Source organism: Aegilops tauschii, chromosome 2, assembly GCF_002575655.3.
Source record: "Aegilops tauschii subsp. strangulata cultivar AL8/78 chromosome 2, Aet v6.0, whole genome shotgun sequence".
Taxonomy (NCBI): domain Eukaryota; kingdom Viridiplantae; phylum Streptophyta; class Magnoliopsida; order Poales; family Poaceae; genus Aegilops; species Aegilops tauschii.
The window spans coordinates 618820533-618846156 of record NC_053036.3 but is presented as its reverse complement, the minus strand read 5'-3'; the positions used below and the strand labels follow the sequence as shown (position 1 = coordinate 618846156).

The 25624-nt window shown below is 46.9% G+C and overlaps 1 protein-coding gene across 1 annotated transcript; it reads right to left on the bottom strand.

Moving 5' to 3' along the window:
• Positions 1–286: 286 nt before the first annotated feature.
• Positions 287–3534, bottom strand: LOC109765176 (uncharacterized). Its single transcript, XM_020323953.4, has one exon. It carries the CDS (start codon positions 3125–3127, stop codon positions 791–793), a length of 2337 nt encoding a protein of 778 aa, XP_020179542.1. The 5' UTR covers positions 3128–3534; the 3' UTR covers positions 287–790.
• Between the last annotated feature and the right edge of the window lie 22090 nt (positions 3535–25624).

The following is a 25624-nucleotide window of genomic DNA, read 5'->3' as shown; positions in this document are numbered from 1 at the left end:
CAGTCAGTCAATATAATGAACAAAGGTAAATATTTCTTACCGGAGAGACCTAGGCATCTGCAATGTATTTTTACAGTCAGCAGTTCCTGGGAGTAGCTTAAGGCTTCTCATATTCAAAACATGCTTAGCACATAACATCAGATTATACTAACTAAAGTGCACTACGCAGCAACTGGATTTTAGATGAGAACACAGCTCAATACTGTTTACCAGTCTGCAGCCCATGAATACAACACACTTAACGCTTCACATAAAAAATTAGCACTACTGTTGAGAGAGGCATAACTGAAAGTAACCAGGATATCATTGCTGACAAATTGGGTTTACATGCAATGGTTGCTGAAATTTCAAAAATGCAAGCATTTAATCTAGAGCAACCTAGCTTTCTGTAACATTATGAGGAGAGAGATCATAGCTTAGTTGGAGTTTTAAGAGTGAACATAATAGTAACTATCATCAACAGAGATCAAAAGCAGTGCATCAACCATCTCATAGTTATTAAACATACTATTTTATATCTGGTTTGTGTTGCACTCCTTGGTCACGCCTTCTTGCTGGATGAAGGCATAAACGCTGAGATTGGGTATTCCCAGAGGAAAGTAGCTAAGTACTTTGCCACAAACTTGGATGCTGATAAATATGTAATGAGTCACAGATATCTAAACATTCCAGATCAGAGTTACACTTTCTTCATCACAAAAAGGGGGAAAATCATATGACCCTCAGGCCTCAGGCTTCTTGTTTCAATTTACCACCTTGTTTTTAAGTAGGAAGTTTCAAGTATACTCTTTCAATTGTCAGCCGAACTCTCAGGAGGCTGGTACTTTACCGGAAGCAACTGTACGTGCTCCCTTAATTTCCCTTCCCCTGAGAAGAGAGATACTATTAAGGAAATCGTTGAAGCTTCAACTGACAGCTGTTTAGCATCAAGTTTAGCGAGATAAGTTGCAGCCTTCACAACTGCACCTTTTTCCAGCAACGCCCTGACCACTTGATTTAGCAGAATGGAGTCGGGAGCACAGCTAGCCTTCTCCATTGCTAAAAACATATCATCAGCCTCTGCCAACAACCCTTCTTTTATGAAATTCGTCATCATTACACTGTAAGTCACAACAGAAGGCACCAACCCAATGGCTGATATAGTAGCAAACAAATCCTTGGCTTCTTCAATTCTCCTAGTTTTAAACATTGCAGAAATCATGGTATTGAGTGTTATGACATTAATCTTCAATTTCATAGCACGTAATTTGTTGAACAGCTCTATTGCTTCATCAGTGCAATTGTTTCTACAAAGTCCATGAAGAACTATGTTGTATGTGTCAACGCCCACTGGTATGCCACTTTCGCTCATCGTACGGAATTTTTCCTTTGCAGGAACTGTTCTCCCGGAGCGAAACAGCCCATCAAGTATAATGTTGTACATAATAGTCGTGGGCTTAACCCCGAGGAGTGACATTTCCCTGAAAAGACTCAATCCATCGGCGATCCTGCCAATTTTACAGTAGCCATTAAGAAGTATAGCATACGTAATAGCATCAGGTTGGAGGCCAGCAGACTTCATAGCATCAAGTACTCTCAGTGCTTCCTCCACCTTGCCAACAAGGCAATATCCATCCATCAGTGAATTGTACATAATCACATCGGGCCGCTGACCAATACCTACAATGAAGTCAAACATATCCTGTGCCTCCTTCACCTTTCCTTCTTTGCACAGGTCGTTTATTACAGGATAGAAGAACACACTGTTAGAACAGAGACCTCTATTAACTGCTTCAGAAATCAATTCCTTGGCTTTCACAAAATCACCATGAGAGCAAGAACCCAGAACCAGGCATCGGTAAACAGCTTTGTCAGGTGAAACTCCTTGATTGACCATCTGATTAAATTTGTCCAGAGCAGCATCCATCCTACCCATTTTGCAAAGTGAATCCATTACAATTTGATAGTCAACTACATCTGGGTTTACTCCTTGTTGCCTCATTACTTCAAACATGTGCATAGCCTCATCCATCAGTCCACGTTTAGCATATGCATTGATCAGTATGTTGAAAATATGGTGGTTAGGTACACCACCGTTCTGTAGCATCGAATTGAAGAGACCGGTCATATCATCAAAGCATCCTTCTTTCACATACCCGTTAAGCATAATAGAGTAGGAGACAGTATCAGGTTTCTGGCCCTTTGCAGCCATGGAGTCAAAAATAACTCTAGCTTCCTTTGTCCTTCTATGCTTGCAAAGTGAATCCACAAATGAGTTCCACATGACGGTATCTGGTACAACACCAAGACTTATCATCTCTTTGAATACCCTTACTGCCGCCTTCCACCTACCCGAAATGGAATGTCCATGGATCAGACTAGTGCATGTCATGACATCGGGTCCAATACCTTTATCAACCATTTGCCGAAAGACCACTTCTGCCTTGTCCATGGCTCCGCACTTGCTTAGTGCATCGATAATTGAGGTGTAGATGACCACATTAGGTTGAACTCCCAGTTGGATCATCTGATGGAAGAGATTGCACGCTTTGTCTACTTCACCTTGTTTAAAACAGCCGTTGATTACGATGCTGTACGAGAAGACATTAGGCGCACAGTCCAGTTCAGGTGTCCGGTGGAGCAGCAAGTCCACAGCCTCATTTGTACGCTTGACCTGGCAGAGCCCCTTGAGGAGGTTGCTCAAGGAGATGACATTCAAGCACAGCCCCAATCTGAGGAGGCGGCCAAAGAAGGCAACCACCAAGTCCGGGCGGCCTGCACGGCAGCAGCAGTCCATGAGAATGGAATAGGTACAGAGCGTGGGCGACACCACCCGTGCACCAGCGCCTCGGGGCATGCGGTTGAAGAGGGCGATGGCAAGGCCCGGGCCATCGCTGCAGGTAGATGAGGGTGGAGCACGGGCTAGTGCGGCAAGAAAGTTGTTCAGCCCGCGTTCCGGGACGGCGGCGGCTTGGCTCAGCAATTCGTCGAACAGGTGGTGCGCCTCCTCCGGTCTTAGCGTTCCGGCACACACGCGCTCTGTGGCGGCAGCCAAGGCGGCGAGGGGGGCTCGTGGCTGTGGCGAAGGAGCCCTGAAGGAGGAGGTTGCATTGCTGGTGAAGATGGAGGACAGCCGGCCGGTCGGCATTGCTGGCCGTCTCCAGCGGAGCTCGGCGCGCAACTGCCGCGGGTCTCGCCCTCCGGGAAGGCTGACCGTGCGTGCGCCGCCGCACCGCGCTCTAGTGGCGTCACCCGCGATGCTCGGCGCGCGCGCGCACTAACCAAGCTCTCGGGGGAACCGCTCGCCGCCGCCGCGGGTTGCAATCGATGCCCTCAACAGTGGCGATGAAGAGGAGGCGCACCTCCGTTGGAGAGAAAGGGGACACAGGAACTCCGGTGGTCCTGGCCGCCGGCGAGCGGCCTGGGAGGCGGTTGACGAATCTAGACTGAACGGAGAGGGAGGGGTGAGAGGTTGCCGGCGGAGTGGGAGAGCTGGACCTATCGCGCCGACGGGCGTGGATTTTGTCCCGGTCCGCTCGGGTCAGTGCATCCAACGCGACCGATGTGCGGCTATATTTTTACAATTTTTTTACGTAGGAGTACATATCAAAGGCATTGCCTAAACTTCCCATAATTCATAACCACATAAAAATATCAACAGTGTTATTACAATCAAATAAAAATCTCATAGTTTACGAGCCGGATGAAATTTAAATTATCACAAATACATTTCAAAGAAAAGAGCCGATACATCTATTGGTTACCAAGGTGAGCCCACATATGCTCAATCAAATCATAGTGTAGTTGAATGTGAATTGCTCAATAACGCATTTCATGGTAAAATTAGCTGAACTGTACAAACGTTGTCACTCCTTCATGCTCAGGCGCAATATTTTTACCCTGAAAGTGAAAGCCCTGGTCGAAAATTTCATCCTCACGTTTCATCCTCTACGATCATGTTGTGCATGATCACACAACCAATCATCATCTTTCACAACTTCTTGGTGCTCCAAGTTCTAGCAGAATACCGAACGATGCCCCATCGAGATTGAAGAACACGAAAAGTATGCTCCATTAACATTTTGTACCTTGCGAGCAAAACGTCGAACACCTTGCGGGCATGGTAGAAGAAGCCGCCGGTGAAGAGCCTCGTGCCTCTCCTAGACCATGCAGCAGGCATGTCGGCATGCATGCGACAATGGTGGTGACCGTCGAACGAGGACATCGGGCTTGGAGCGTTTCTGGCGATGACGGAGTCGAGGGTGTGGCGTGGTCGTGGGGTTGCTACGACAGCAGGGAAAACAGGCCACCAACGCCGGCAAGAGCGGTCGTCACGAGCGGCATGTTGCTGGAGGGGGGTGTGGGTGCGAGCGGCGGCTTGGGCAACGTCCAATCGGCGGAACAGGGCGGCGGCAGCGAGGGCGGGGTGGACGGGTTTCTTGGTTATGGGTGGGAGAAGGGGAGAATGGACAATGTGTCACTGACTGGCGGGCCAAGGGGAGGACAAGGGCGCATCGCGCTTGTCCGTGTCGACACAAACTCGGTCCAAATTTGAGTCGAAAATGAATCACGCGTGGACAAAAAGCGAACGCTTGTCCGTTTGCGTCAGTGCATTGGGCCACAGTTTGTGTCTAATCGACCCAAACGGATGCGCCCGGACAAAATGGGTCGGCGCGCTAGAGTTGCTCTTAGGTCCTTCTAAGGGAAAGTGTTTAAATCAACCGGCTGGTCTATCACGAGCGTAGGCCGCGTCTAATGTTTAACGAGCGTCCTGGTGGGGCCTGCACATCACAAATGATCTATATGTTGTCATCAATTACCAAAAAGGGGGAGATTGAAAGTGCAACTATCCCTGGGTGGTTTTGGTAATTCCTAACAACATATAGATCATTGAGCTAATGCTATTTCAAGATAAATATTTCAGGAAAGCTCAATGATTGGCATGGCATGGATTAGAAAGTGGACCCCTCAAAATGCTAAGGACAAAAGATTGGCTCAAGCTCAAAGCACAAGACTCTACATTTTCATTTTCGTGATCCAAGATCACATTGAGTCCATAGGAAAAGCCAATACTATCAAGAGGGGGTGAGGTGTTGCTTAATGAATTTCTTGCTCAAAGTGCTTAGTGATGTGCTCCAAAACCCTCAACTACTTTCTCACATCCACATATGTCCCAAACCAAAAGTCAAACTCGGCCCCACGGAAACTTTATATCCGGCGCCACCGAGTTCAGTTGACATAGCCACTGCCAGAAACCCTAGTCTTTTCGGTCTCACCGATAGGGATCTCAGTCTCACCGAGATGGGATTGTAATCAATCTGTTTCCCTTCGTAACATTTCCGTCAAACCGAGATGAGCGATCGGTCCCACCGATATTGCAATGCAAATTCTCTGTTTCCCTTTCGTAACGTTTCAGTCCAACCGAAATGAGCGAATCGGTCCCACCGAGTTTGCCTGACCAACTCTCTGTTAGTTTATTACCAAAATCGGTCTCACCGAGTTTGTGTAATCGGTCTCACCGAGATTACGTTATGCCCTAACCCTAACGAAATCGGTCCCACCGAGTTGACATGTCGGTCCCACCGAAAATCCTAACGTTCACATTTTGAACTAAATCGGTCCGACCGAGTTTCATGATTCGGTCCCACCGAGTTTGGTGATTTGTGTGTAACGGTTAGATTTTGTGTGGAGGCTATATATACCCCTCCACCCATTCTTCATTCGTGGAGAGAGCCATCAGAACATGCCTACACTTCCAACATACATTTTCTGAGAGAGAACCACCTACACTTGTGTTGAGGTCAAGATATTCCATTCCAACCACATAAATCTTGATCTCTAGCCTTCCTAAGTTGCTTTCCACTCAAATCTTCTTTCCACCAAATCCAAATCCTGTGAGAGAGAGTTGAGTGTTGGGGAGACTATCATTTGAAGCACAAGAGCAAGGAGTTCATCATCAACACACCATTTGTTACCTCTTGGAGAGTGGTGTCTCCTAGATTGGCTAGGTGTCACTTGGGAGCCTCCGTCAAGATTGTGGAGTTGAACCAAGGAGTTTGTAAGGGCAAGGAGATCGCCTACTTCATGAAGATCTACCCCAGTGAGGCAAGTCCTTTATGGGCGACGGCCATGGTGGGATAGACAAGGTTGCTTCTTCGTGGACCCTTCGTGGGTGGAGCCCTCCGTGGACTCGTGCAACCGTTACCCTTCGTGGGTTGAAGTCTCCATCAATGTGGATGTATGATAGCACCACCTATCGGAACCACGGATAAAAAATCTCCGTGTCGACATTGCGTTTGCTCCCTCAAACTCCTCCCTTCACCTTCATATGCAATTGTTTTACATTCCGCTGCTATACTCTTAGAATTGCATGTGTAGGTTGATTGCTTGACTTGTGCAAAGTTGCTAAAATCTGCCAAGAACTAAAATTGGGAAAAGGCTAGATTTTTATTTGGTCAAGTAGTCTAATCACCCCCCTCTAGACATACTTTCGATCCTACAAGTGGTATCAGAGCTTTGGTCTCCATTTGCTTTGATTTCCATAGCTTTTGGTGGTCATAGCCTTGGTTTCACAACCTAGGAGAGTATGGCGTCTAGCGAGGGAAATTACCACCGTAGAGGCCCTTACTTTGATGGTACAAATTTTGCTAGTTGGAAGCATAAGATGAAAATGCATATTCTTGGACATAACCCCGCTGTTTGGGCTATTGTGTGTATTGGCTTGCAAGGTGAATTCTTCGATGGGAGAGAACCAAACCGTGAAGCTACCGCGGAAGGAGTTGAAGATGCTACAATACAATGCTCAAGCTTGTGATATTCTCTTCAACGGATTGTGCCCCGAAGAATTCAACAAAATCAGCCGTCTTGAGAATGCAAAGGAAATTTGGGATACTTTGATTGATATGCACGAAGGTACCGATTCCGTCAAGGAATCCAAATTGGATGTGCTCCAAAGTCAGCTTGACAAGTTCAAAATGAAGGATGGTGAAGGCGCCGCTGAAATGTACTCTAGGCTTGCTCTCATCACAAATGATATTGCCGGCTTAGGAAGTGAAGAGATGACCGATAGATTCATCATCAAGAAGATCCTAAGAGCCTTGGATGGAAAATATGATACCGTGTGCACATTGATCCAAATGATGCCCAATTACAAAGATCTCAAGCCAATGGAAGTTATTGGAAGAATTGTTTCTCATGAGATGTCACTCAAGGATAAGGAAGAGCTTCACAACAAGTCAAGTGGTGCTTACAAAGCCTCGTGTGATGCTCCCACATCATCAAGTGAGAAGCAAACCTTCAATGAGGAATTGAGTCTAATGGTGAAGAACTTCAACAAGTTCTACAAGAGTAGAAGCAAGGAAAGAAGTTCCAAGTTAAGGTCCTACAATGACAAAAGATCTTCTAGTCGTGAGCGTAATTGCTACAATTGTGGAAGACTCAGACACTACTCCAATGAGTGTATGGCTCCCTACAAAAGAAGAGAAGATTCTCCCAAAAGAAGGAGTAGAAGAGAGGAATCACCATTAAGAGAAAGAAGGAGTAGAGATGATCGTGAGAAGCAAGGATTCGGAAAGGAAGGACAAGTTATCAAGGAGCTACACAAAAAGAAGACATCAAGCTCATGTTGGTGAATGGGTATCCGGTTCCGACTCTGACCATCACTCCGAAAGAAGTTATCACTCCGACTCCGAATATACTCAAGATGAAGGTGTTGCCGGACTAGCACTTGTGACAACCAACTCCTACGACATATTTGACTCACCAAATGAAGGAATTGGGAGATGCTTCATGGCTAAAGGTCCAAAGGTAACACACCCCGAGTATGTTGATTTCAATAGTGATGAAGATGATTTGCTAGGAGATGATGATTTACTTGTTGACAACTCTAGTTATGAAAACTATGATGAGCTTGCTATTAATCATGATAATCAAGACAAAACGAATGATGATGATAAGAAGGAGAATGAGCGTCTAACTAAAGAACTAAACACTCTTAAGTTAGCTCATGAAACTACCTTGGAAAATCATCGAGAACTTTTAAAGACTCATGATAAGCTACGCTTTGAAAAGCTCAACCTTGAGCAAGAACATGAGATTTTAAAGGCAATCAATGATGATCTTCGCAATAAAAGTTCTTCTTACATTGCCAAGCGTTTACTCTTGTCTACTTACATGCCACAAGTTAAATCTAGCAACAAGAACAAGAAAGATTCTTCATCTAGTAGTAACAACAATCATGCTAAATCCAATGATGTTGCTTCTAGTAGTTCTCTTGATTCCACCAATGATTCTCTTAGCCAAGTTACACTTGAGCAAGAAAATAGCTTATTGAAGGGAATTATAGAGAAAGGTGTTTACAAGAGCCTTGCCGGAAGTAAGCAATTTGAGGAAATTGTACGCAAGCAAGGAAGACACCGGAAGAATCAAGGTGTTGGTTTTGAACGAAAGTTCAATGCCAATGGAGTTGAGTGGGAAGAACATCAATACCCCAAGACGAAGTTTGTTCCTCAACAAGAGAAGTATGATCCTACTTCTTTCAAAGGAACACAAGCTCAAGATGATCTTCCACCACAAGACCACAAGCAAAAAGGCAAGGACAAGCTTCAAGAGGAGATTGATGCATTTGAAGAAGCACCCAAGGCCTTGGTCAAGTGGATTCCCAAGACTACATCAAGTTCTACTTCATCAAGTATGACTACAACTCCAAGGATTCCCATCAAGATGGTGTGGATCCCGAAGAAGAAGAACTAGAGAGTTCTTGAGGGTGACTCTGTTGGAAATATGCCCTAGAGGCAATAATAAATGGTTATTATTATATTTCTTTGTTCATGGTAATTGTCTATTGTTCATGCTATAATTGTGTTATCCGGAAATCGTAATACATGTGTGAATACATAGACCACAACGTGTCCCTAGTAAGCCTCTAGTTGACTAGCTCGTTGATCAACAGATAGTCATGGTTTCCTGACTATGGGCATTGGTTGTCATTGATAACGGGATCGCATCATTAGGAGAATGATGTGATGGACAAGACCCAATCCTAAGCATAGCTTAAAGGATCGTGTAGTTTCGTTTGCTAGAGCTTTTCCAATGTCAAGTATCTTTTCCTTAGACCATGAGATTGTGCAACTCCCGGATACCGTAGGAGTTCTTTGGGTGCACCAAACGTCACAACGTAACTGGGTGACTATAAAGGTGCACTACGGGTATCCCCGAAAGTGTCTGTTGGGTTGGCACGGATCGAGACTGGGATTTGTCACTCCGTGTGACGGAGAGGTATCTCTGGGCCCACTCGGTAATGCATCATCATAATGAGCTCAATGTGGCTAAGGCGTTAGTCACGGGATCATGCATTGCGGTAGGAGTAAAGAGACTTGCCGGTAACGAGATTGAACAAGGTATTGGGATATCGACGATCGAATCTCGGGCAAGTAACATACCGACTAACAAAGGGAATTGTATACGGGATTGATTGAATCCTCGACATCGTGGTTCGTCCGATGAGATCATCGTGGAACATGTGGGAGCCAACATGGGTATCCAGATCCCGCTGTTGGTTATTGACCGGAGAGGCGTCTCGGTCATGTCTGCATGTCTCCCGAACCCGTAGGGTCTACACACTTAAGGTTCGGTGACGCTAGGGTATTAGAGATATGTGTATGCGGAAACCCGAAAGTTGTTCAGAGTCCCGGATGAGATCCCGGACGTCACGAGGAGTTCCGGAATGGTCCGGAGGTGAAGAATTATATATAGGAAGTCAAGTTTCGGCCACCGGGAAAGTTTCGGGGGTTACCGGTATTGTACCGGGACCACCGGAAGGGTCCCGGGGGTCCACCGGGTGGGGCCATCTATCTCGGAGGGCCCCGTGGGCTGAAGTGGGAAGGGAACCAGCCCCTAGTGGGCTGGGCGCCCCCCCATGGGCCTCCCCCATGCGCCTAGGGTTGCAAACCCTAGGGGGGGGCTTCCCACTTGCCTTGGGGGGCAAGGCACCCCCTTGGCCGCCGCCCCCCACCCTAGATGGGGTTTGGCCGGCGCCCCCCTCCCAGGGGGCCTATATAAAGGGGGGGAAGGAGGGCAGCAACATTACAGCCTGGGGCGCCTCCCTCCTCCCCTGCTACACCTCTCCCTCTCGCAGAAACTCGGCGAAGCCCTGCCGAGACTCGCTACATCCACCACCAGGCCGTCGTGTTGCTGGATCTCCATCAACCTCTCCTTCCCCCTTGCTGGATCAAGAAGGAGGAGACTTCGCTGCACCGTACGTGTGTTGAACGTGGAGGTGTCGTCCGTTCGGCACTCGGTCATCGGTGATTTGGATCACGGCGAGTACGACTCCGTCATCCACGTTCATTGGAACGCTTCCGCTCGCGATCTACAAGGGTATGTAGATGCACTCCTTTCCCCTCGTTGCTAGTATACTCCATAGATGCATCTTCGTGAGCATAGGAAAATTTTAAAATTATGCTACGATTCCCAACAGTGGCATCATGAGCCAGGCCTATGCGTAGTTACTATGCACGAGTAGAACACAAAGCAGTTGTGGGCGTTGATGTTGCCAATTCTTCTTGCCGCTACTAGTCTTTTCTTGTTTCGGCGGTATTGTAGGATGAAGCGGCCCGGACCGACCTTACACGTACGCTTACGTGAGACAGGTTCCACCGACTGACATGCACTAGTTGCATAAGGTGGCTAGCGGGTGTCTGTCTCTCCTACTTTAGTCGGAACGAATTCGATGAAAAGGGTCCTTATGAAGGGTAAATAGAAATTGGCAAATCACGTTGTGGTCATACGTAGGTAAGGAACGTTCTTGCTAGAAACCTACAAACCACGTAAAAACTTGCAACAACAATTAGAGGACGTCTAACTTGTTTTTGCAGCATGTGTTATGTGATGTGATATGGCCAGAAGATGTGATGAATGATATATGTGATGTATGAGATTGATCATATTCTTGTAATAGGAATCACGACTTGCATGTCGATGAGTATGACAACCGGCAGGAGCCATAGGAGTTGTCTTTATTATTTTGTATGACCTGCGTGTCATTGGATAATGCCATGTAAATTACTTTACTTTGTTGCTAAACGCGTTAGCCATAGAAGTAGAAGTAATCGTTGGCGTGACGACTTCATGAAGACACAATGATGGAGATCATGATGATGGAGATCATGGTGTCATGCCGGTGACGAAGATGATCATGATGCCCCGAAGATGGAGATCAAAGGAGCATAATGATATTGGCCATATCATGTCACTATTTGATTGCATGTGATGTTTATCATGTTTTTGCATCTTATTTGCTTAGAACGACGGTAGTAAGTAAGATGATCCCTTATGATAATTTCAAGAAAAGTGTTCCCCCTAACTGTGCACCGTTGCGAAGGTTCGTTGTTTCGAAGCACCACGTGATGATCGGGTGTGATAGATCCTAACGTTCGAATACAACGGGTGTTGACGAGCCTAGCATGTACAGACATGGCCTCGGAACACACGCAATACACTTAGGTTGACTTGACGAGCCTAGCATGTACAGACATGGCCTCGGAACACGGAGGACCGGAAGGTCGAGCATGAGTCGTATAGAAGATACGATCAACATGGAGATGTTCACCGATCTTGACTAGTCCGTCTCACGTGATGATCGGACACGGCCTAGTTAACTCGGATCATGTTTCACTTACATGACTAGAGGGATGTCTATCTGAGTGGGAGTTCATTAAATAATTTGATTAGATGAACTTCATTATCATGAACTTAGTCTAAAATCTTTACACTATGTCTTGTAGATCTAATGGCCAACGTTGTCCTCAATTTCAACGCGTTCCTAGAGAAAACTAAGCTGAAAGATGATGGCAGCAACTATACGGACTGGGTCCGGAACCTGAGGATCATCCTCATAGTAGCCAAGAAAGATTATGTCTTAGAAGCACCGCTAGGTGATGCACCAATCCCACAGAACCAAGACGTTATGAACGCTTGGCAGCAGCGTGCTGATGATTACTCCCTCGTTCAGTGCGACATGCTTTACAGCCTAGAACCGGGTCTTCAAAAGCGTTTTGAGAAACATGGAGCATATGAGATGTTTGAGGAGCTGAAATTAGTTTTCCAAGCTCATGCCCGGGTCGAGAGATATGAAGTCTCCGACAAGTTCTTCAGCTGTAAAATGGAGGAAAATAGTTCTGTAAGTGAGCACATACTCAGAATGTCTGGGTTGCACAACCGCTTGACTCAGCTGGGAGTTAATCTCCCGGATGACGCGGTCATTGACAGAATCCTTCAGTCGCTTCCACCAAGCTTCAAGAGCTTTGTGATGAACTACAATATGCAGGGGATGGAAAAGACCATTCCTGAGGTATATTCGATGCTGAAATCAGCGGAGGTGGAAATCAGAAAAGAACATCAAGTGTTGATGGTGAATAAAACCACTAAGTTCAAGAAGGGCAAGGGTAAGAAGAACTTCAAGAAGGACGGCAAGGGAGTTGCCGCGCCCGGTAAACCAGTTACTGGGAAGAAGTCAAAGAATGGACCCAAGCCTGAAACTGAGTGCTTTTATTGCAAGGGAAGTGGTCACTGGAAGCGGAACTGCCCCAAATACTTAGCGGAAAAGAAGGCCGGCAACACCAAAGGTATATGTGATATACATGTAATTGATGTGTACCTTACCAGTACTCGTAGTAGCTCCTGGGTATTTGATACCGGTGCGGTTGCTCATATTTGTAACTCAAAACAGGAACTACGGAATAAACGGAGACTGGCAAAGGACGAGGTGACGATGCGCGTCGGGTATGGTTCCAAGGTCGATGTGATCGCCGTCGGCACGCTACCTCTGCATCTACCCACGGGATTAGTTTTAAACCTCAATAATTGTTATTTAGTGCCAGCTTTGAGCATGAACATTGTATCTGAATCTCGTTTAATTCGAGATGGCTACTCATTTAAATCTGAGAATAATAGTTGTTCTATTTATTTGAGAGATATGTTTTATGGTCATGCCCCGCTGGTTAATGGTTTATTCTTGATGAATCTCGAACGTGATGTTACACATGTTCATAGTGTGAATACCAAAAGATGTAAAGTTGATAACGATAGTCCCACATATCTGTGGCACTGCCGCCTTGGTCACATTGGTGTCAAGCGCATGAAGAAGCTCCATGCTGATGGACTTTTGGAGTCTCTTGATTATGAATCATTTGACATGTGCGAACCATGCCTCATGGGTAAGATGACCAAGACTCCGTTCTCCGGAACAATGGAGCGAGCAACCAACTTATTGGAAATCATACATACCGATGTGTGCGGTCCAATGAGTGTTGAGGCTCGCGGAGGATATCGTTATGTTCTCACTCTCACTGATGATTTAAGTAGATATGGGTATGTCTACCTAATGAAACACAAGTCTGAAACCTTTGAAAAGTTCAAGGAATTTCAGAGTGAAGTTGAGAATCAACGTGAAAGGAAAATAAAATTCTTACGATCAGATCGTGGTGGAGAATATTTAAGTCACGAATTTGGTACACACTTAAGGAAATGTGGAATAGTTTCACAACTCACGCCGCCTGGAACACCTCAGAGAAATGGTGTGTCCGAACGTCGTAATCGCACTCTATTGGATATGGTGCGATCTATGATGTCTCTTACCGATTTACCGCTCTCATTTTGGGGCTATGCTTTAGAGACTGCCGCATTCACTTTAAATCTGGCTCCGTCTAAATCCGTTGAGACGACACCGTATGAATTATGGTTTGGGAAGAAACCTAAGCCGTCGTTTCTAAAAGTTTGGGGATGCGATGCTTATGTCAAGAAACTTCAACCTGAAAAGCTCGAACCCAAGTCGGAGAAATGCGTCTTCATAGGGTACCCTAAGGAAACTATTGGGTATACCTTCTACCTCAGATCCGAAGGCAAGATCTTCGTTGCCAAGAACGGGTCCTTTCTGGAGAAGGAGTTTCTCTCGAAAGAATTGAGTGGGAGGAAAGTGGAACTTGATGAGGTGATAGTCACCCCTTCCGTGCCGGAAAGTAGCGCAGCGCGGGAAGATGTTCCTGTGGTGCCTACACTGACTGGGGAGGAAGTTAATGATGATGATCATGAAGCTTCGGATCAAGTTGCCACTGAACTTTGTAGGTCCACAAGGACACGTTCCGCACCAGAGTGGCACGGCAACCCTGTCCTGGAAATCATGTTGTTAGACAACGGTGAACCTTCGAACTATGAAGAAGCGATGGCGGGCCCGGATTCCAACAAATGGCTGGAAGCCATGAAATCCGAGATAGGATCCATGTATGAAAACGAAGTATGGACTTTGACTGACTTGCCCGATGATCGGTGAGCCATAGAAAACAAATGGATCTTTAAGAAGAAGACGGACGCGGATGGTAATGTGACCATCTACAAAGCTCGACTTGTCGCTAAGGGTTATCGACAAGTTCAAGGGGTTGACTACGATGAGACTTTCTCACCCGTAGCGAAGCTAAAGTCCGTCCGAATCATGTTAGCAATTGTCGCATACTATGATTATGAGATATGGCAGAATGACGTCAAAACGGCATTCCCTAATGGCTTCCTTAAGGAAGAGTTGTATATGATGCAGCCGGAAGGTTTTGTCGATCCTAAGAATGCTAACAAAGTATGCAAGCTCCAGCGCTCAATCTATGGGCTGGTGCAAGCATCTCGGAGTTGGAACATTCGCTTTGATGAGATGATCAAAGCGTTTGGCTTTACACAGACTTATGGAGAAGCCTGTGTTTACAAGAAAGTGAGTGGGAGCTCTGTAGCATTTCTCATATTATATGTGGATGACATACTATTGATGGGAAATGATATAGAATTCTTGGAAAGTATAAAGGCCTATTTGAATAAGTGTTTTTCAATGAAGGACCTTGGAGAAGCTGCTTATATATTAGGCATCAAGATCTATAGAGATAGATCAAGACGCCTCATTGGTCTTTCACAGAGTACATACCTTGACAAGATATTGAATAAGTTCAATATGGATCAGTCCAAGAAGGGGTTCTTGCCTGTATTGCAAGGTGTGCAATTGAGCACGGCTCAATGCCCGACCACGGAAGAAGATATAGAAAAGATGAGTGTCATCCCCTATGCCTCGGCCATAGGATCTATTATGTATGCCATGCTGTGTACCAGACCTGATGTAAACCTTGCCGTAAGTTTGGTAGGAAGGTACCAAAGTAATCCCGGCATGGAACACTGGACAGCGGTCAAGAATATCCTAAAATACCTGAAAAGGACTAAGGATATGTTTCTCATTTATGGAGGTGACGAAGAGCTCGTCGTAAAGGGTTACGTCGACGCTAGCTTCGACACAGATCTGGATGACTCGAAGTCACAAACCGGATACGTGTATATTTTGAATGGAGGAGCAGTAAGCTGGTGCAGTTGCAAGCAAAGCATCGTGGCGGGATCTACATGTGAAGCGGAGTACATGGCAGCCTCGGAGGCAGCACAGGAAGCAGTCTGGATGAAGGAGTTCATTACCGACCTAGGGGTGATTCCCAATGCGTCGGGCCCGATGACTCTCTTCTGTGACAACACTGGAGCTATTGCCCTTGCGAAGGAGCCCAGGTTTCACAGGAAGACCAGGCATATCAAGCGTCGCTTCAACTCCATTCGTGAAAGTGTTCAAAATGGAGACATAGATATTTGTAAAGTACATACGGACCTGAATGTAGCAGATCCGTTGACTAAACCTCTCCCTAGGGCAAAACATGATCAACACCAGGACGCAATGGGTGTACGATTCATCACAATGTAACTAGATTATTGACTCTAGTGCAAGTGGGAGACTGTTGGAAATATGCCCTAGAGGCAATAATAAATGGTTATTATTATATTTCTTTGTTCATGGTAATTGTCTATTGTTCATGCTATAATTCTGTTATCCGGAAATCGTAATACATGTGTGAATACATAGACCACAACGTGTCCCTAGTAAGCCTCTAGTTGACTAGCTCGTTGATCAACAGATAGTCATGGTTTCCTGACTATGGGCATTGGATGTCATTGATAACGGGATCACATCATTAGGAGAATGATGTGATGGACAAGACCCAATCCTAAGCATAGCTTAAAAGATCGTGTAGTTTCGTTTGCTAGAGCTTTTCCAATGTCAAGTATCTTTTCCTTAGACCATGAGATCGTGCAACTCCCGGATACCGTAGGAGTGCTTTGGGTGCACCAAACGTCACAACGTAACTGGGTGACTATAAAGGTGCACTACGGGTATCCTCGAAAGTGTCTGTTGGGTTGGCACGGATCGAGACTGGGATTTGTCACTCCGTGTGACGGAGAGGTATCTCTGGGCCCACTCGGTAATGCATCATCATAATGAGCTCAATGTGGCTAAGGCGTTAGTCACGGGATCATGCATTGCGGTACGAGTAAAGAGACTTGCCGGTAACGAGATTGAACAAGGTATTGGGATACCAACGATCGAATCTCGGGCAAGTAACATACCGATTAACAAAGGGAATTGTATACGGGATTGATTGAATCCTCGACATCGTGGTTCGTCCGATGAGATCATCGTGGAACATGTGGGAGCCAACATGGGTATCCAGATCCCGCTATTGGTTATTGACCGGAGAGGCGTCTCGGTCATGTCTGCATGTCTCCCGAACCCGTAGGGTCTACACACTTAAGCTTCGGTGACGCTAGGGTATTAGAGATATGTGTATGCGGAAACCCGAAAGCTGTTCGGAGTCCCGGATGATATCCCGGACGTCACGAGGAGTTCCGGAATGGTCCGGAGGTGAAGAATTATATATAGGAAGTCAAGTTTCGGCCACCGGGAAAGTTTCGGGGGTTACCGGTATTGTACCGGGACCACCGGAACGGTCCCGGGGGTCCACCGGGTGGGGCCACCTATCCCGGAGGGCCCCGTGGGCTGAAGTGGGAAGGGAACCAGCCCCTAGTGGGCTGGGCGCCCCCCCATGGGCCTCCCCCCATGCGCCTAGGGTTGCAAACCCTAGGGTGGGGGGGCTTCCCACTTGCCTTGGGGGGCAAGGCACCCCCTTGGCCGCCGCCCCCCACCCTAGATGGGGTTTGGCCGGCGCCCCCCCTCCCAGGGGGCCTATATAAAGGGGGGAGGGAGGGCAGCAACATTACAGCCTTGGGCGCCTCCCTCCTCCCCTGCTACACCTCTCCCTCTCGCAGAAACTCGGCGAAGCCCTGCCGAGACCCGCTACATCCACCACCACGCCGTCGTGCTGCTGGATCTCCATCAACCTCTCCTTCCCCCTTGCTGGATCAAGGAGGAGGAGACGTCGCTGCACCGTACGTGTGTTGAACGCGGAGGTGCCGTCCGTTCGGCACTCGGTCATCGGTGATTTGGATCACGGCGAGTACGACTCCGTCATCCACGTTCATTGGAACGCTTCCGCTCGCGATCTACAAGGGTATGTAGATGCACTCCTTTCCCCTCGTTGCTAGTATACTCCATAGATGCATCTTGGTGAGCGTAGGAAAATTTTAAAATTATGCTACGATTCCCAACAGACTCCGCCAACGTACTTCACTCTCATCATTTTGGCATGGACAAGTGCAAACAACTTTATATCCTGCACTAGTTCAAGGAGTCACAAACCCTCTTGTTGGCAAGACAAGGGACAAGGTAACCTAATGCTTTCATGGACATCATCTTGTGTACACATCACTCCATGCATGTCTATAGATATCCTTGTTTGTTCCTTGTGGGACTAACCCGTGTAGGTATTGAAAGTGCAACTCACTCCATGGATTGCTCCGAATGATCTACATCAACATTGAGCATCCACATCTTCAACACCTACATGAAGTCATCATCGACAAAACCCAAGGTTAGTTCATCCCTCTTGTCGGGGATATACCCCGCGGTATGACCCGGCCGGAAGTATGACCCGGCCGGACTTGGCGCCTCACCATGACCCGCCGGAAGATTGGCGACTCACGGGTCTGGCGGCTCACTGTCAGACGACTCACTACCAGACGACTCACAGATGACCCCGACGGCGGGTCAGATAGAAGACTAGGCCCAAGGCCCAGAAGGCCGGCTCACGTTTATGATGGGCCGGCTTAAAAGGAAAGGGATGACGAATATTTCCTTTACAAGGAAGCAAGACCCGGACTTGTAATTAACTTGTAAGAGAAGATAGACTAGTCCTAGTCCTACTAGGACTCCACATGTAACCCGCCCCTCTAGCTTATATAAGGAGGGGCAGGGCTCCCCAAAGAGGGACGAGCAACAAGAAACAACCTCTAGGGCTAAACACCGAGAGCCGGAGCCGGCGACTCTCCCGTGATCATAATGAGACCTAGCCTCAAACAGCACGTAGGGTTGTTACCGGATGATGTTTCCCGGGGCCCGAAGCTGTCTAAACCCTTGTCTTGTGCGTTGATCCGCCCTGCGTCTCTCATCCCAACCAACCCCTCTCAAGCTACTACATAGATGCGTTGGCCTCACGACTAAGTCCTTACACTTAGGACATCTGACGTGTTAATTCCACGACAGTTGGCGCCCACCGTGGGGCATGCGCATAGTGGTGATGAGTTCTTGAAGGGATCTCCCCAAGGATCGAGGAGTTTGCAATTTTTCGGATGAAGATTTTACAATCCATGAGATTGAAGTTGAAAAAGAATTAGGGTTACAGTTGATCCGCTCCGGCCTTCCTATGATTTATTTAATTGTTTTTTACAAGTCACCGAAACGGACAGACTTTTGAAGAAGACACGTCAAATCTGAGTTGGCTGGCTACTTCAGCGTGGACTTGGACTCGTCGGACTACCTCCGTTGACTGGCGTCGCCTCTGAGCCGCCATGGCCAAAGCTCGCCCCGTGGCCCTGCGTCGTCGAGTCGCTGTCACCGCCTCTGCCTCTGCGGGTCTCCGTCTCAATCCTCCGCGGCCAAGTCGCCATGCCACGCCTGAGAGTCGCTCTGCGGCGCGGCTGTCTCACGTCCAAAGGGGACCTGCTAAAAATCTCGATGTGAAGTAAATACCGGATCAGACAAGCACTCCAATTAGTACTATCTCAACTAGTACTCCTCATGTACAAATACTGAAGCAATACATCTTGGAGGAACGCTACGATCTGTATTCATGAAGAAGTAAAACCGAATCAGCATGCTACTTTGGTTGTTTCCCTGATGCTACTGCTAATCAAGACAGTATAGTAATTTCATCTGAGAACAGATGAGCTACACTAGAAAATTTTCCGCGCAGGCAGGATTCAAACCCCCGCGACCTGTCGCACGCTGGAGTCCCGCGCTGGCCACCTCGCTGCAATAGTTTGTGATATAATCATTGGATCGATGGTGGTCTTCAGATACTATATGAATCATAGCTGCTCCACCTGCGAGCTTTCTCCACTGATGAACCGGCCGGGCGTCTCTGCCGCCGTCACACGATGAGCCGCCGCCTGCCCCCGGGTCGACTCGCGTCCGTGTCAAGCTGTTCAAGTCGCCGCCTCCGCCGTCTCAAACGCGCTGCCGCTGCAGTTTCTGAGGCGCCGCCATGGTGATGCCTCCGTTTCGCTGCTGTGTTGAGCCGCCTCTGCCATGTTGAGCCGCCCGGGCAATATGGAGTTGTCGGTCTACCTGAGCCGCCTCTATCACGATAAACGGATCATACGTCGTCCAAACAAATCAGGTGATATACATCCAAGTTTGTTTTATTAGCACATGTTGTTTTGTCAAAAGAACAAGCTTATCTCTGCCTTGATCTGCAATATTGTTTATGCAGGGCAATTATTTATGACAAATAGTGATACTATACTGCGGAGATGGAGGCACGCCAACATCTTTTGGCACAGGTGGTCTTCGTTATTCAACGGACCCCCGCACCGGCGTATAGCACCGTAGCCGTCTCTTGCGACCGCGCCGGCTTACCATGCCGTGGCCGTTTCTTGCGACCGCGCCGGTTTACAACGAGGAGGACAATTTGCCCGTTTGCACCGGCTTACAACGCCACGGGCGACTCGCCCGTCCGCCCTCGCGGCCGGTTCACGTGTCTGCGCCAGCTTACAACGCCGTGGCCGACTCGCTGTCTGCGCCGGCTTACAACGCCACGGTCGACTCACCCGTCTGCACCGGTTTACCACGCCGCGGCCGGTTCACCCGTGAGCGACTTCAACTTCACCTAGCAATCATTAAATTTCATGGCGGATTATTTCCGGCCTGGCACATCAGTAGTGTTGATGCAGGACAATTGTTCACTACGTCAAAACGATGTGGTTAAACTCGCTCATCCGCGCCAGCTTACAACGCCATGGCCGAATCATCTGTTTGAGCTGCCTCTGACGCGGCGGTCGTCTTTTCCATCCGTCTCTCGCGGCCTGGTCTACATCAACGCACCGGGCCGCACCCGTCTGCATGAGTTGTTTATTGATTATGAGCAAGTCACTACTTGGGAAGCCCGGTTTTCTTCCAATAAACTGGAGGCAAATTATCGTATATTATCAGCCATCATCTGCACTGGATGGTTCAATGGGCAGGCGCACGAGTCACCGCCACTACAGTTTGGTTAAACTTCGAACAGCCAGTTGGAAGGAACCATTGGCCGAGTTGCTGACACGGCTCATACGAGATCATTTATAACCCGCCGGAGTCACCTCAACCTTTTGTAGATACACATCGTGTTATCAACACCAATGATATACAAGTTATGCCGGTTTACATCACGGTTAAATATGGAGAATCTCAAGCCAACTCCTCGAGTCATCTTGAGACTCGGGGGCTACAGTGACGTGACTCGGGAACCTCGGGTCGTTGGAGGGATACAGTGACGTGACTCGGGAACCCCGGGTCATTGGAGGGAATGATAACCCGGTTCCGGAGGCTGCTACCATGTTGATGAAACTTTAAAGGCCGTCGGAAAATTGCCGGTTCAAATAAAGATTCCGGTTTAAAATCCGGTTCCAGAGATATCTTTCTCCCGCAAAGTTTTGAAGCTCTCAAATCCGGTTCAAACGTCCGGCTCAAGGTAAATTTGTATCTAATAAAGCTTTGAAGCTCTTAATATCCGGTTTACAAATTTCCGGTTCAAAAAGAGGTTATCTCTCACAAAGTTCGAGTTCTCAGGAAAAATTAAAGGGACCAAAGAGAGTCTGTTACAAAGCACAACTCAAATATAGGTACCCTGCTTTAATGACCATTGGGAGCTGATCGTATTTTGAATTTAGCTTAACCCTTTTGGTGTGACCCTGATCGTATTCGAATCAGAGTCGTTAAATATTCTCATGATCACTAGGGGGCTTCCTGTTCAAACATAGGTCGTATTCGAACCAAAGAGAACATAGCTGTCGATACCCTTTTGATCGGCACACTGCCGAGCTCATTGGGAAGTTTCTTGGTCATATTTGAACCATAGCTCAACCCCCTTTGGGAACCGACGTGGATCGTATTCGAATCAGCGTCATTAAACAACTCTCAAGGTCATTTGGGGGCTTCCTGTTCAAACATAGGTCGTATTCGAACCAAAGAGAACATAGCTGTCGGTACCCTCTTGATCGGCAACGCCAAAGCCACTGGGGGCTATATGATCGTATTCGAATCTTAGCTTAACCCCTTTGGGACGGTTTTCTGATCGTATTCGAATCAGAAGCCTCAAAAACTTTGAAGTCTCTTTTTGCAAACAATTTTTGGATTTTATTTGAAGCTCTTTTTCATATCTAAAGTGTATATGAGTGGTTGTTATTTAACCCGGCTTGATTTTCAATGATAAATCGCCAGCTTATGGCAATCGTCATCTATGTGGAAGCATTGGCTTCTAAGGATTGGGTTATCACCCTTACTGCAAAGGTCATGTAAACCGGCAGTACAAATTCAATATCACAGTGGTTATATGTGAGATATTATGACCCGCCCTGCGGTAAACCGCCAAGGGATCTTGTGATCTAATTATGTGCAGGGGTTATCAATTATTGATTTTCTCAAAGGATACAGGCCACCGGATTACAAAAGTTCCGGCTTATAAGGAATGCGCATTAAGTCGTCATCAGCCAAGAGCCGCCAGGTATTTAAACTCCGGATTTACTTGTCAACCGATGAGGTATTCAAATCTTTAATAGCCAAAACTGGCTGGATTTTCATAATGATATTGAATGATTGAGCTTTTCATACCGGATTATATTATTCAAATCTTGAATAGCCATCATGGCTGGATTTCTATTGTGATTATCAATAACCAGTGTTATGATTGAGGTTTTCAAAGTCGCTTTAGCGCAACGGCTATTATTTTTATCAATGGATATGATTTATTCTACAATGAAAGGAATAGTCCCGAGTCGCTGCAGGCTTACAACCCGGCACTTGGGGGATACATTATTCAAATTGATATTACATCAAATATGCAAGTCCCATGTCACTGCCAGCATGCACCATGGCACTTGGGGGCTAATGCAAAGTCATTTTTTGCTCACCTCATTTGAAGACCCGACTCATCACATCATAATGAGCCGGCCCTTGGGGACTACTAATTTCTCCTGTCAAACAATTCAAGACAATTCTAGGATGACCCGGCTACACTACTATGACTATAGCTGACTCATGGGGGCTACACAGCTGGATTTTATTTAAAGCCATGGTGATAAGTCCCGGCTTATTCATGCTGATTAAACCGGCCCTTGGGGGCTACAGGTAATATGGATATAAGGGGAAAATATCTTCAAATTCTCAGTTTTGAGTAAATCAGATTGACCTAGTGTCTGCAAAAATCATAAACCGGCATCGGCGACAATTATGACTTGGCATCAGTTATTTATAACCCGGCAATTTTGGTACTCATAAACCGGCAAGTTTTATATCTTTAAGCCAGATGAATATAAGTTGAATATTTGAAGACCAATATTTTTGTCAAGTCAGAGCATTGAAAGCCGACTCAAGTGGATTATCTCTTACAGTATTTCTCAACAAGAGACCAATGTCAGCAAGTTGACTCTGAAGCTGGCCTGTTGACCCAGATTTTTCAAAGAAAGTATCTGGATTTTTTGCATTGGCAAAATTTGAACATATCTGCTAAAGAGATTTGCTATGAGATTATGGATACATATCAAGAAGGAAGATGACAAGGACTTAAGGATGATCAAGTGCCGGCTACCAAGAATATTTAACCCGGAACACAATCTGTCAAATTTGTTCTTGTGTTTATATTGCAGATTAGTTTAACATGGATAAATCCAAATTAAACTGGGGGCTAATGTCGGGGATATACCCCGCGGTATGACCCGGCCGGAAGTATGACCCGGCCGGACTTGGCGCCTCACCGTGACCCTCCGGAAGATTGGCGACTCACGGGTCTGGCGGCTCACTATCAGACGGCTCACTACCAGACGACTCACGGATGACCCCGACGGCGGGTCAGATAGAAGACTAGGCCCAAGGCCCAGAAGGCCAGCTCACGTTTATGATGGGCCGGCTTAAAAGGAAAGGGATGACGAATATTTCCTTTACATGGAAGCAAGACCCGGACTTGTAATTAACTTGTAAGAGAAGATAGACTAGTCCTAGTCCTACTAGGACTCCACATGTAACCCGCCCCTCTAGCTTATATAAGGAGGGGCAGGGCTCCCCAAAGAGGGAAGAGCAACAAGAAACAACCTCTAGGGCTAAACACCGAGAGCCGGAGCCGGCGACTCTCCCGTGATCATAATGAGACCTAGCCTCAAACAGCACGTAGGGTTGTTACCGGATGATGTTTCCCAGGGCCCGAAGCTGTCTAAACCCTTGTCTTGTGCGTTGATCCGCCCTGCGTCTCTCATCCCAACCAACCCCTCTCAAGCTACTACATAGATGCGTTGGCCTCACGACTAAGTCCTTACACTTAGGACATCTGACGTGTTAATTCCACGACACCTCTTAGGGGGGATATCACATCTAGGGGGAGCTTTACTCTAATCAATTGAGCTAAAGCAACTCTAATGATGTGAGCACAACAATGCTTTATGTAAAAGTGGCAACCCCACTTGTGCTTAAACGATGAGTATGACCTATGATCAAATGTTCTCATTTGACTCCTAAGTCAATATACTCATATATAGATGACCTAGTCATCGCGAAATTGCTTGATAGATGCTAGAGTGTTTGTGCATGCTTTGTCACATATTTCATTTGTCAGTTTATTGTGTGAGCATGTTGGATGCATATTTTACTCATTCAAGGACATCCATTTGTCGCTTTGATTGTTTGGATTTTTCTCTTTTGCCAAATGGATGGACAAGAATGCCTAAGAACTCCCTCTAGCTATCTATGCTTTTCTCGTCTCAAACTCTATTCACGCTACATCACAAAGTTTGATCAATTCAGATTCGAACCACTCTGTGTGAGGAGCACTCGGAGTCCCCGATTCGTCATAGACTTAAACTTCCAAAACCTCTTTGTGCATTTCGGTCTGACTGATTCATCCTTTTCGGTCCTACCGAGATCACTAAGTTGATCTAGGTTTTCAATCTCGGTGCAACCGATTAGAACCTTTCGGTCACACCGAGTTGCAGTAACTGCCTGCAGTTTTGCATCTCGGTGCAACCGAGTTGTTCGACTCGGTCACACCGACAGGGTCAGGTTATATATACCGACGGGTCAAATTTTGGAAAAAATTTTGAAACCCTTCACCCGCGCGTAACCTACTCTGCCTTTTCGGGTCTCCGAATCGTCTTCTCGCCGCCAGCGACCTCCCGCCGCTGGTCTCCGCCACCGTCAACAGCAATCTGCTCCGCCGTTGCCGCCGTAGCGAACACTCACCGCTCTAGGGTAAGTGTTAGATCCCTTGTGATGTCTTCTTCGCTCTGATTCCTAGCACAAGGACAATGCCATGTTTCTTGCCACGATTGAGATTGATCCATCCAGCTGAAACTTCCTTAGGTCTAGATTGATTCGAAAATTTTAGGGTTAGCTCTCCGCAGAACTCATCTCGGACCGACCGAACTGTAGAAATCGGTCTCACCGATTCAGCCTTGGCCATTGCACATGCGCTCTTCGGTCTGACCGAAATGTGCAAATCGGTGTGACCGAGTTCAAGATTCTGTGAAACCCTAGCAATCTCGGTGCCATCGAACTGTGACTCGGCCCTACCGAGTTCACTAGTTTGGATTCCAAGTGTTGCTTCGGTATCACCGAGTTTGTCAATTCGGTAGCTCCGAGATCACTTCTGTAGAGAACTAAAACTAAACTTTTTGACTCAATTGGTTTGCAAAACTTCTGTACTTTGTGATGCTCATCTTCTCTACCTCATCTATAATCTATTCATAGGGTCTGCTGACAGTTTGCCTGCAAGATGTCTGACCAAAGTGACAGCCAGAACAAGTCTGAACAGCAGGTGCAGATGAGTGAGGGTTATGATCCCTCTAGCAGCTATGATGAGGGCAGCAGGAGCACACCTAGTAACTTGCCAAAGGCAGCTACCAGGACAAGGAAGAAGAAAAATTCTGATTCATAGGATGAAGATTATGTGGCTGTAGAGGATGAAGCCACTTCAAGGAAAAATGTGCTGAAAAAGGAGTATGGCACAACTGCTGCAAGTAAGCCAGGAATGAAAACAAAGGCTCCAGCAAGAAGAGTTCCAATGTCAAAGCCAAGGAAAGTTGGTACAGGTGAAACCATGAAGTTCACCATTGAATCTAAAGAAGAAGCAGCTGGTGAGGATAAGAAGAAGAAAAGGGCAAG

Excerpts from the sequence above, each read along its gene's own strand:
- LOC109765176 (XM_020323953.4), bottom strand. The coding sequence starts at position 3,127 with ATGCCGACCGGCCGGCTGTCCTCCATCTTCACCAGCAATGCAACCTCC.